This window comes from Mesocricetus auratus, unplaced genomic scaffold, assembly GCF_017639785.1.
Source record: "Mesocricetus auratus isolate SY011 unplaced genomic scaffold, BCM_Maur_2.0 Super-Scaffold_100024, whole genome shotgun sequence".
Taxonomy (NCBI): Eukaryota; Metazoa; Chordata; class Mammalia; order Rodentia; family Cricetidae; genus Mesocricetus; species Mesocricetus auratus.
In genome coordinates this window covers 29,855,141-29,868,114 of record NW_024429205.1, presented here as the reverse complement: position 1 = coordinate 29,868,114, position 12,974 = coordinate 29,855,141, and the positions used below count along the sequence as shown (strand labels likewise).

Below are 12,974 nucleotides of genomic sequence, written 5' to 3'. Positions count from 1 at the left end.
AGTACCACCCTCCCAGTGGAGGGGAACAAGACAAATCATTAGAAAAAAAGAAAGCCAACTGAAGGCTCTTCCCACTTCCTCCATTACCAAGACCAGTAACTCCACCTTCAAGGAGAAAGTCGTTTCCCAGTAAGTCTCTGAAGGCTTACACCTTCATTTAATTTTTCTAATAATTAAAATATAGACTTGAGGTTGAAAAACAATTCACAATGATTTCTAAAAAAAGTAAGTAAATAGCAAGGTGATCATCCTAAGTGAGAGGAAGGTAGGCCTGAGGACCTTCAGAGGAATTAACAGCAGCCACCCAGGCAGGCAAGGGCTGGGCTGCTGAATCATGTGCTTGTCATCTCTCTCTTCCTTACATTTATGCTGTAGCCTGGCCCTACCTCCCAAACTGAACAAGGAGCTGGCCAAAATGCCCGGGAGGTAATACTTCACGCAACAATAACTTAGAAAAAGACCGAGGAGGGAAACTTCTTTTGCTTCCTTTCTAACATGGACACTAAAAGTTTTTACTAGGACCTGAGCCAAATCCATTCATTCAGGGAAAGCCCTGACAAGTATCAACAGCATTTTTTAGAGCTGGGATGCTGAGGCCATGAGCAGAAGTGCTGACATGCCCTCATCACTTTTCACACCTGGGGTCTGACTGAACACTCAGCTCCCATAGGACCTCTCTCAGCCCATTTGCCAGGGCACCCTCTCTGCTACTTCTCTCAGGACACAACTCTGGGAATGAAGAGGAAGGGGGAGCTGAGTTTGCTTCTGGTCAGAAATTGGGTACAAAGCACTGAACTTGAAACAGTTGTGTGAGACCAGGCTACTTAGTAATTAATACTTTTAAAACCTCAGACTTCTGCCAAAGGGAAATGAGTTACAACACTGTTTTATCTAAGGGCTACTCACTTCTTTTTAAAGAGCTTGCGGAAGGAGCTGCGAAAGCCCCCTTTCTGGTCTTGCCTGGGATTTTGGTCGCTGAAAGAAGTCTGTTCACTCTCTCTTTCTTCCTTTGGACAGAATCGGGTGGCATCCTCTAAGTGCATCTCCTGGAAACACAAAAGAGGCGTGTGTTTTACTCCTTCCCAAACATATCCGCCCTGGCTGTGGGCTGCTCCGCTAGCTTCGCCCCTGTGCCCCTGACTGCCTGAGGCTCCCCAGTCCCAGCAAAAGCAAGCCTGGGGAGGTGACACGGACAGGTGGAAAGGAGCACTACTCTACAAAGGCGGGCCATCAGTCCACAGCAGAGCACGACAGCAAGACAAGCAAATGAAGGAAGTCAGCCAGCAATACAGGGTAGGCTGTGTGACTGATGAGATAGCTCCACACGCACAGGTGCTTGCTACACAAGTCCAAAGACCCAAGTTCAATCCCCGGAACCCACGCAAAGGTGGGAGGACAAAGTGGACCCAGCAAGTTGCTCTCTGTCCCTGTTTGCTTTCTATTGTTGTGATAAGAAAAGGCATGTCCCAAAAGCAGCTTCATCTCTCTTTTCCAGGTAACAGTCCTGAGGGGAAGTCAGGACAGGAACTCAAGAGAGCCTAGAGCCAAGAACTGAAGCATAAAGAAACCAGGGACAAACATTGCCTACTGGCTTGCTCTCAGTGGTTTTCTCAGACTAATTCACAATACCTGCCTGGGAGCAGCACCCATGGATCCACCGCCACCGCCACCACCACCACAGCAGAGGACTGGGCCCTCCTCTATAACTATTACTCTGTTACTAATCCGGAAAATGCCCCTACAGGCCTGGCACAGCCATCAGATACAAGCATTTTCCAAGGTGACTCTTGTTTCTGTCAAGATGACAAAAACCAAACCAGGACATTTTCCGACCTTGATATGCTTGCCATGGCATGTATAATACCAATGAGTATGTTTTTCTTTTATGTGTATGGGTGTTTTGCCTGTTTGTATGTCTGTATACTGTGTGTATGCCTGGTGCCCATGGAGGCCAGAGGAGGGCACTGAAACCCCCAGAACTAGAGTTACAAAGAGTTGTGAGTCACCACGTGGCTGCTGGGAACTGAACCTGGATCCCCTGGAAGAGCAGCCAGTGCCCTTAACCACCAAGTCATCTCTATAGCCACCATAAATACAGAAAATAAACCTGGTGCTGCCATCAACTGTGTCTTGCTGAATAAGTCATACTTGAACCTTGGTATCTCTAGGTACGTTTCTCTTTCTACAAAATAAGAAAACTTAATATTAAGGGGGTTTTGTTACTGTTGTTTTACTTTTGAGAGAAACAGATATCAGCAGGATGCTATCAACAATGCAACCATGATTTTAAAGTCCTGTTTCAATTCTGTATTTTAGTGGCGAGTAGTTTTTGAGAATTATCTAACTGGTGTGTCTAAACTTTGCTTTCATCCTACTTATATTAACTTGGTCCACATTCAGAGTATAATTAAAAATAAAGATACTTCTTTTATGTGCTTGTTTATTGTTAAATGTAAGATGTTACCATGTGCACACATATTTATTATTTTTTTAATGTGCATTTGGTGTTTGGCCTGCATGTATATCTGTGTGAGGAAGTTGGACCAACTGGAACCTGAGTTACAGACAGTTTGAGCTGTCACGTGGGTGCTAGGGATTGAACCTGGGTCCATGGGAAGAGCAGCCAACGCTCTTAACCGCTGAGCCATCTCTCCAGCCCATGTGCACACATACTTAAGTGCATATAAAAATATGTGTTGGAGCTGGGCATTGGTGACACATGCCTTTAATCCCAGCACTCAGGAGGCAGAGGCAGGTGGATCTCTGTGAGTTCAAGGCCAGCCTGGTCTACAGAGCGAGCTCCAGGACAGTCTCCAAAAACAATACAGTGAAACCCTGTCTCGAAAAACCAAAATATGTGTGTGTGTGTGTGTGTGTGTGTGTGTGTGTGTGTGTGTGTGTGTGTGTTTGGTATGTACACAAACCCACATCCTACACAAAAAGAGGATTTATCTCAAGGTGACTGTGGTTTAAGACAATCCTAAAGCAGCTGCCTGAGTGACGCTAAGAAGTGAAAGCAGAAAACACAGCAACAGCACCCTGCAGGTCCCACTAGGCAACAAAGCATGGGCAAGAGGCTTTTCCAGGAAACGTCTAGATCTGGGTTTGAGAACATCATTGGGATTGTAACAGCCACCCTGGGAAGTCTGAGATGCCGCTAAGATTCATAATTAGACTGTGGAGAGCAGTATCCTGGTGGCTTAGTGCAAAGTTTCTCAAAGTATGCTCCTGGCATCCTAGAACCATCTACAGTTGCTTTCACTTAAAAACACAGATCCTTAAGCCTCGAGTCTCTGAGGCACAATCTCTAGCCTATATGTAATTGCTATGCATACTTAGATACGAAAACCAGGAATTTCAGGCAAACTTCTGCCCAATGAACTGCTGTTTACAGCAAACACCTAACTAGGAATCCTAAATAGTAATTTCTGATTCCGTAGGTATGGCTATAGTTTCTGCATTGGTAAGATTTATAAAATACTAAATTAATGCATCCACTACTTCCTCCAAGACCACATTTTGGGAGGTGCCTGTGAGAACTAAAGCAAAGTTATAGCACTGGCCAAAACACTTGCTCAATGATAAAACATCCAGACTTAGAATTTCAGAGCCCACAGGACGGGGCTTGGTTTTGCCTCCTATCAACTGTGGATCCTCTATTAAAGTAGTCTTTAACTGGGATCCATACTAAACTCTCCATTCAGGGAAACTCTAAATTCTTTAAGGAATATCTGTCTGTCTGTGAAACCATGGTCTTTTTTTGTTGTTGTTGTTGTTTTTGTTTTTTGAGACAGGGTTTCTCTGTATTGTTTTGGAGGCTGTCCTGGAACTCACTCTGTAAACCAGGCTGGCCTTGAACACAAGAGATCCATCTGCCTCAGCCTCCCGAGTGCTGGGATTAAAGGTGTGTGCCACCCACACTCGGTGAAACCATGGTCTTAATATCATCTTCCATCAGTATAACATTCCCTACTTTACAAAGCATACTCTGAAACTACCTTGTTTGGTTTGATCTTTACAACCCTTTAAGGTAATCTACTTCTTAGAAATTATGATATTTATTACTTGGGATGGGGGATGGCTTCACATATTAGGGCAATGTGGAGGTCAGAGGAAAATTTGCAGGAATCAGGTCTTACAGCGCATAGCTCCTAAGGGTGGGATACAAGTCCTCAGGTGTGGTGACAAGTGCCTCTACCTAATGAGCCATTTCACTAGCCACAATTTTACTGTTTTTTTTTGGTGTGTGTGTGTGTGTGTGTGTGTGTGTGTGTGTGTGTGTGTGTGTAGACACATAGGGACCAGGGAGATTTTGTGGAAGTCAGAAGCAACCCCTGAGCAGTTGGTTCCCCCTGCCGTCTTGTGGGATCTGGGCCAAAGCCAGGCTTGCAGGGCGGAAGCTCCACCTGCTGAGTCTTGTTGCTGCCCACCAGATGTCTTGTTTTTACAGAGACTTATTTTGTTATGTGTGCTTGGGCTCTTCCATGTATGCAGGCTTCTTATTTTTACAGAGACTTATTTTGTTATGTGTGCTTGGGCTCTTCTACGTATGCAGGCTTCTTGTTTTTACAGAGACTTATTTTGTTATGTGTGCTTGGGCTCTTCTACGTATGCAGGCTTCTTGTTTTTACAGAGACTTATTTTGTTATGTGTGCTTGGGCTCTTCTACGTATGCAGGCTTCTTGTTTTTACAGAGACTTATTTTGTTATGTGTGCTTGGGCTCTTCTACGTATGCAGGCTTCTTGTTTTTACAGAGACTTATTTTGTTATGTGTGCTTGGGCTCTTCTACGTATGCAGGCTTCTTGTTTTTACAGAGACTTATTTTGTTATGTGTGCTTGGGCTCTTCTACGTATGCAGGCTTCTTGTTTTTACAGAGACTTATTTTGTTATGTGTGCTTGGGCTCTTCTACGTATGCAGGCTTCTTGTTTTTACAGAGACTTATTTTGTTATGTGTGCTTGGGCTCTTCTACGTATGCAGGCTTCTTGTTTTTACAGAGACTTATTTTGTTATGTGTGCTTGGGCTCTTCTACGTATGCAGGCTTCTTGTTTTTACAGAGACTTATTTTGTTATGTGTGCTTGGGCTCTTCTACGTATGCAGGCTTCTTGTTTTTACAGAGACTTATTTTGTTATGTGTGCTTGGGCTCTTCTACGTATGCAGGCTTCTTGTTTTTACAGAGACTTATTTTGTTATGTGTGCTTGGGCTCTTCTACGTATGCAGGCTTCTTGTTTTTACAGAGACTTATTTTGTTATGTGTGCTTGGGCTCTTCTACGTATGCAGGCTTCTTGTTTTTACAGAGACTTATTTTGTTATGTGTGCTTGGGCTCTTCTACGTATGCAGGCTTCTTGTTTTTACAGAGACTTATTTTGTTATGTGTGCTTGGGCTCTTCTACGTATGCAGGCTTCTTGTTTTTACAGAGACTTATTTTGTTATGTGTGCTTGGGCTCTTCTACGTATGCAGGCTTCTTGTTTTTACAGAGACTTATTTTGTTATGTGTGCTTGGGCTCTTCTACGTATGCAGGCTTCTTGTTTTTACAGAGACTTATTTTGTTATGTGTGCTTGGGCTCTTCCATGTATGCAGGCACCGTGTGCATGCCTGATGTCTGAGGAAACAAGAAGCAGATGTCAGATCCTCTGGAACTGGAGTTATAGACCATTGAGAGCTACCATACAGGTGCTGGGAATTGAACCTGGGTCCACCAGAAGAGCAAAAAGGTGCTCTTAAGCACTGAGCCATCTCTCCAGCTCCCTAAATATCTTATTTTCACAGATAAGAAAACTGGATGTGCAGGGAAGCCATGTGAATTGTCCACAGATGGCAACTATTTGATAGCAGAGCCTGGGTTAGAACCTAGAGTTCCTATGCCCTGTCTTCTTTCTTGGCTCTCAAAAAAGACACTAAAACTGGCTTTAGGTCTTCTGGTCACAGGTGGAGTAGAGTAGACTGAGGCCAAATGGTTTGACTCACCCTAACAACTAAAAAGTGACCCCTTTAAGGATACAGTTTCACAGGGTTATCTTGTGCAGCTATAGTCCCAATCCTATTCACACACACACACACGTTACATTTACATGCATAAACACACAGCCCCTTCTCTCCTAAACTCTGCATGATTCTTCCTTGGTGTCTTGAATTCATTTGTCTTCCCATGTTAAGGAATACTACTATATTGTTATTGCTATAAGGTATTTCTGATAAACAGCCACAAATATACTACTTATTGTTTGCTTCTCAAGTATATTTGTTATTTCTAATAAAAATTTTCCCTGGAAATTGTTCCAATTTTCAAAAATTTCACACATGAACTAGGGCAAAAGACCTCACATTACTATGAACATGAAAGATAAAAGCATTCTTTGTAGCATGGGCCACACCACTTAGAAGACTTCAATGTGACTCTCTGCCCATCCCAGTTTAAACTGGCAATAGTAATTCCCCTCTATTTCCCCTTTTAATGAACGTCCAAGATTACCTAGGATTGATTTGTCTTAGAAATTTTACCCAGTAGGATTTTTTAAGGTTTGGAGTTGAGAAATCAGAGTCAGGAAAAAACAAAACCTGACTCCTGAAGAATGTCAGGGGTTTGCTAGGCGTTTTTCCCCTCAAGCCAAAGTAGGCAGCAAACTCCAGGGCTTGCCATGATCCATCCCTCCTGTTTCTGGGGCTCTCTTCCCACCTTCCCAGTAATGCCAGAGGAGAAGCTACCCAGTGGTTCTATGCCCAAGAAGTCCTTTTCTTTTAAGCTTCACTACCTTGCCCCCCAGTAGCTTCTAAGCAGCTGTTAAAATCAATTCAGATATTCGATGTACCTAGGGTGCATTCTCTAACGTCATCACTCCAAGAGGTTTTAGATATCCCTCCTCTATGCCCCCAGTTCATTGGGATTCCATGTACTAAGACATTCTGAACTGTTTATTTCTGAACCTTCAACAACCAGCACACGGAGCTGGTACACAGCAGGCACTGTGTTGACCGGAGATTTAAATGAGTCTGTAACCATCAACTTAAACCCACTCTCTTGAAAATGAAAGTGTGGCTGCACGCTTGAGACCTATCTTGTTAATAAGCTAAATCAATTGTTTCTGTCACATTGAAAACCTGTGTGTCGCCTGTCTCTTGCTGGTTGGGGTTGGCACATACTTTTAAATACCCCAAGGCCTGGAGACACAAGGGCAGACAGCAACATGCCTCAACATTCATCGAAACTGAAGGGGCATCTGAGTCAATACAGCCTTTAAGAAAGCAAGCAAAAATGAATTCTCTTTTGCAACAAACTTCGTGATCGATACCGACACAAAGAAAGACAACTGGAGGTGGCTAGCACACAGCGCTCGGTATTTTCTACATTCGGACCAGGAGGTGCACGGAGCAGGCTGTGCAGCCCATAAGAAGGAAGAAATTAGTACACTCACTCATTCATTCATACTCTGTGTGTGCATCTGTCCCTCTCTCCTGGCGTGTCTGTGAGCATGTCTGTGCACAGAGGTCTCGTCTGGCTCCCCCTGCCCTCGTGCTCTTGCTGGGGTACCAACCTACCACTTGCCTTGGAAGGCCACCAAGGCCACAGCCTGTCACCACGCGTGTGCCGGCTCCGCCTCTGTCCCCTCCCTCCCCCCAAGGGAACCAGGGCTGGCCCTGAGATCTAGGCCCGGGGCGCCGAGGTGGGCTTCGGCTCGGTTTTACTTTACCCTCCTTACTTCCAAATATGTCTGTTTTTCGCTTTGGGACCTCTGTTGGGGGAAGAAGGTCCGCGGCGCCCCGCGGGAGGCGGCGGCGGCGGCGGCGGGGCCGTGCGGGGCGGCGGCGCGCTCGACCTTGAGCGGCGCGCGGCCGCCGCTGCTGCTGCGCGTGCTGTAGAGGCGCGGGGCCGCGCCCTCGGCGGGCGGCGTGCGCGGGAACTCCTTGAGCGAGCGGCTCAGCGGCTTGGCCTTGCCGTGCGCCTGCGCCTGCGCCGCCTCCAGCCTGTAGGCGCTGCTGCTGCTCGCCGGCGACGTGGCGCTCTTGGGCAGCGGCTGCAGCGCGTGCTCGGGCCGCTCGGCCTCCATGGCGAAGCTGACGGGCCTCAGGAAGCAGATGTCCAGACTAGACTCGGAGGAGGCGGGCGAGCAGTTGTCGAACAGCACCGGCGCCTGGAAGGGCTCCTCGTCGTAGGGCGCGGGCAGCGCGAAGATCTCGCCTCCGTACTCGAACTCCTCGTAGCCGGCGGGCACGAAGCCGCGCGCGTCGGGCAGGAGCTCGGGCGGACCGCGCAGCGAGCGCTCCACGTTGCCCAGCGGCTCGGCCGGGGACGGCTCGAAGTCCATCTCCGGGATGGCCTGCAACGGCCCGGCGAGCGCCTTCACGTCCTGCTCGGCAGTGCAGAACTGCGCCGGGGCCAGCAGGCTCTCGGGCCGCTCGTGCTTTCTTCCCTCCATCTCCCAGTCGCCCGGCTTCCCGGGCTGCATGCTCTCCATGAGGCTCTGCTGCTGTTGGCCTTTCTTCGGCGCGGGCATCAAATGTCTTTAAAAGGTGAGACAAGAGAAGATCACATAGTGTTGAGCTATCTTCCAAGCGAGCAGCCCCAGGCCAGCTCATCCCCCCCCCGCCCTCCCCCCCGCCGTGCCTTCGTGGATAACCTGTCAAGCTCCACAAACTAACGAGGGAGATCGCTCAAGAAACCCTAGACCCGCCTGGAAGAGTGGAAACAGCGGCCAGGAAAGTCATCTATCTCGACTCCCAAGCTAAGTCACTGAGACATCAGTTGGCCGACAGACAAAGGCTGATGGAAGCTCCGAGCCTCCCTGCCACCAGGCAACTCCCAGGATACCCTTTTCAGTTTCTCTCCCTTTGCTGTGGCAGAGTCGAATACAGAATCCTGGACGATGAACTTGATACAGCCTCTTCACACATAAACAATTGTTTTCCAAAATAAACTGTTGAGCTATGAATGGTGATAAAGAAACTCGGCTGTCCTGGAATTCCCTCTGTAGACCAGGCTGGCCTGATGAAAGGCATGTGCCACCACCACCTGGTAAATTTGGGACCTCAGCAAGAGCACTGCACATTTGGTTTTTGGTTTTTTGAGGATTGACTCAAATGTGTAAAAATTGTATTTCTATAATAAACTTTTTAAAAATTTTGTGGCTATAAAGCATCTTGTCATGTCAAACAATCACCCATAAAACATTAATACGATGTAAAAGCTATCAGAATTTGCCCAGTTTCTATAGTTTTGTTGTCTGGTAGCACATCCATCAAATAGAATTTTTGTTGTTTTGCTTATTTACCAGACAGATATAAATAAACTAGTGTATACTGACCAAAATTTTTATTCTATTTATGCATATTTTAATTCATCAGAAGTGTATATGGTTGCATATATGAATACTAACACTGAATGTCTTTAGGGATTGCAAGACATTGATCTTACAATGAAACTTAGGATTCACATTTACAAATATGGAAAAAAAGTGAAATGAACTGACCTTACACCAATATTCAATATTCTTATTTTGGAAGATTGATGCTTTTATTTTCCCTACAGAGTAAAATAACAGCCATAGTTTGGCCTGGGTATAACGTAGACTTTTTCCCTCTATTTATTGTATACTGCCTCAAGAGTTGAAGTAATGCACAGAGTGAATTTCTACTTTTCACACGTCAGCACTTTCTAAATATGCCTCTTAGTATCTTTCTCTGGAACCCTAGGATCAGACCAGCTGCTCAGTGGTTAATACAGAAACGATGGGGCAAGGGAGAAGGCAGAGCTCTGCTGAACACATTTCTAATGCAGCCCAGCCTGGTCACCTATACAGAATACCTGGGACTTAAGGGCATTCCTGCTAATGTTTCTCTAGCAGCAGATGCTTACGTGACAGCAGGGGCAGAACTGGGAGCAGAAGGGTACGTTTGGAGCATTTCTTCTGAGTGGATCCCACTGTCACGGACAGCCTCTGGGCCTGCAGTGGGGGAAGCATCTTGGCCAGCATTGGCACACTGGGAAGCCAGCCCTTTGTACAGCTTTGCCATAGATGACCTAACAGGATGGAAATAGCAGATCTCAGGTTGCACAGTGTGAGCCTGGCTAAGAAAAACAGATTTGCCTCTCAGATGAAGTGTTCTGTGGTGGGTTCTCTATCCCCAGGGCCCTCTTTAAGCCAGGTTGCTTACATAATAGCTGGCAGTTGGCTGAAAAGAGCTTGGGGATACCAAGTGGTACCGAGACACACCTGTCAGCTGAAACCCCTAGAGAAATGATACTGTGCTGCAGATGCTTAAGAGAATCTGGAAGCTCTGCTGTGGGTCGCGTCTATTCTCCATGGCCCAGATGGTACCTACTCAAACTTTGTTTCTTCATTCTGTGAAATCTATTCAGACACATACCCCCCCAACAGTTTTATATCACCACTCATTAACACCTAATTTATCCTTCATTGTCCAGCCCTAAAGACTAGGCTCCATGAAACAGAGGTTCTATGGCTGTTTTGTTCCTTATGGTATATTCACTGGGCACAAGCGAGCCTAACAAACATCAGGTGTGTTTTGAACCTGAAAAGTTAAGGGAAGCAACCTAAGAGGGGACAATAAGGCCAAAATGCTTTCCTTCTAAAGTCACTTCCCTCCTGTGGCCAGCCTAACTGCCCCTCCCCCTTCCCTTCCCGCACTTCACCCCATCCAGCCAGAGGGGCTGCTCTGGACCCTCTTCTCAGAGACCTTTGTCAGGCGCTGCACTGCCACAACCTTACTTTTTGAGCTTTTTCCGCTTCTGAATGAGCAATTCTTCATTGCACTGAAACAGCAGGGTATAATGGGAGATAAACACCCGGAGGCGCTGAACGCACACGAGCAATAGATAATAGTCGGGGTGTTCCTGCTCGGTGAACTTCAGAACATTCTGGATGGAAGGGAAGGGGAATGCGTGTTGCACAATTAGACTGAAAAGTTGCTTCATCTCTTTCGAACCTCACTTTGAGCTACTGTAAGTGCCAAGCAAATCAATCAAAACAACTCAAATGCATGGTCTGTCTATCCAATCAGCTAAAAGCTCAAAAGAATTAGATACATGAAGAAATAAAGGTGCTCTAACAACTACCTATAAGCAATACTTAAAGGGTGACCCCATGGCTGAGACTGATGGGCATCCGGTGAGCCTGTCAGATGGGTAGGGTGGATAGTGGCCCTCCTATTACATTGCCTGATGTTATGGTCTAGCTATGGTTTATCTCCCAAAGGTTCAGGTACTGGAAGCTTAATCGGCAGTGTGATGACTTTTTCTAAAGAGGTCGGACCTCTAAGAGGTGGGACCTAGTGAAATGTGTGTTGACTATACTCGTGAAGGGATTAACGCTGGTTTTAAAGAGGGGGTTCTTATGAAGAAACGGTTACAGGAAAGTGACCCTGGGTACCACCCCTTACTTCTTCCATGGTGTGTGACCCACCATCGTTATCTATGCTACCACTGTGTCTACCATGAGGAAGTCACCAAACACCAACGCCAGCACCACCCAAAAGGGTCTCCAAAATTGTGAGCCAAAATGAACCTCTTCCCTTTAAAAAAATACCCAGCCTCTGGTATTTTGTTATAGTAGCACAACATGGAATAAAAGCCCTTCTGTGCTACAGTGGGATTGAGAACACTAACACTCAACGACTATGCTATTTATTTGATGACTACTTCCTATTTCCAGGAGCTAAGTCATTTAACAGTCATTGTCTTTAGTTTTTCTCACAACCCAGTTAGATATATAATAAGTAGGGAAACTGAGATACCTGGCTGGGTGATCTTCTTTAGGTCACGTATTGATAAAAGAATGATTTGAATGCAAACTAGAGAGAGTAGCCCCAGGCCTCTTTATCTAGTATTTGCAATACCTAGGCTTCAGTGTGAGGTTTTGGCCTACTAGGGGTGTTATCTTGGGACTGCTGTGGTCTCCATAACATAAAGAAAAATGATAATATCTGTTTCGTGAAACTGTTGGAAGAATCTGTAAGATCATTATTGTGTAAAGCCATGTCACAGTGAAAATCTCAATATTGACTCTGGGCTGCTTCTAGCTGAGGTTAATTACAAGCATTTCTAAGATGTTTTCACTGAATTACTTAAGATCAGAGCAGATGGGTATCAGGAGGAAGAGGTGTTACTAGTAAAAGGCTGTTGAACTCAACTCTACATCCTCTACAAGGCTACAGGCTCCATGGGAAAATTATGTTAAGAATTTGTTCATCGGCTGCTCATGGCTCTTCTGTAGCATAAAGTGTGAATGCTGTATGATAGGACCCTGAACCAAGTCAAGTGGAAGCCATCAGCACAGTAGTTTAGTTTAAGGTTAAGCAGAAATTAAGATGCCAGGGGTGACATTTAGATGGTTGTAGAACCAAATAGGAGGGAACTGAATAAGGTGCTTAGACATTATGAAGAGTATTTCTAAAAGACCCTGAACCCCCAGAAGTGGAGATTACTCATAAATAAAGATAGAACTCCAGAGACAAGTATCATAAACCAAACATTTCAAGACTAGATTTTAGCCCATTCTGCAGAGTAAGGTATATTTTGCTGTGGTGTGGTGTAACCATAACAACCGAAGCCATGTGACCACTTCTTAGAAATTCTAATGAATCCTTGAACCTTCACAATATTGCTAATTTGGAAGCCAAAAATAATAACTCAGTGTGAATGTCTGCTGGCTTGTCCAGCTGAGCTCACCTGGAGATGTATCAGATACTCAGGGATGCGCTGTACTATGTGAAAAAACAGGGTATAGATGTCGGATTTAATCTCCTCATCACCCTGAAAGAAAAAAAAAAAACGTCACTCTTCAGTGTTTCTTCAGCAGTGCAAATAGAACACCAAAGATCCCTCCCACCGGGTAGGAAATGCATATTTCTAAAGCACTTTCCTTCCAGAGATTGTCATGAAACATTGCTCTCTCACTGGAGAGGCCACGTGTTCAGGGTCATGCCCAAAGGGACAACTCTTCTCTACC

At 45.7% G+C, this 12,974-nt stretch overlaps 1 protein-coding gene across 16 annotated transcripts in view; it reads right to left on the bottom strand.

The window, feature by feature from the left end:
• Arhgef33 (Rho guanine nucleotide exchange factor 33) overlaps positions 1 to 12,974 on the bottom strand; it is a 130,370-nt gene that overhangs the window by 44,287 nt on the left and 73,109 nt on the right. For 13 of the 16 annotated variants that reach the window (XM_040730992.1, XM_040731000.1, XM_040730998.1 and 10 more), the window contains 5 exons: positions 12,695 to 12,778; positions 10,737 to 10,885; positions 9,863 to 10,027; positions 7,701 to 8,511; positions 907 to 1,046 (listed from right to left, as the gene is read on the bottom strand). In XM_040730992.1, coding sequence (XP_040586926.1) covers positions 907 to 1,046; positions 7,701 to 8,511; positions 9,863 to 10,027; positions 10,737 to 10,885; positions 12,695 to 12,778 — 1,349 coding nt within the window. Of the gene's footprint in view, positions 1 to 906; positions 1,047 to 4,406; positions 5,615 to 7,700; positions 8,512 to 9,862; positions 10,028 to 10,736; positions 10,886 to 12,694; positions 12,779 to 12,974 lie in introns of those variants that run through there. The other 3 variants (XM_040730997.1, XM_040730989.1, XR_005870871.1) reach the window with 2 other exon arrangements.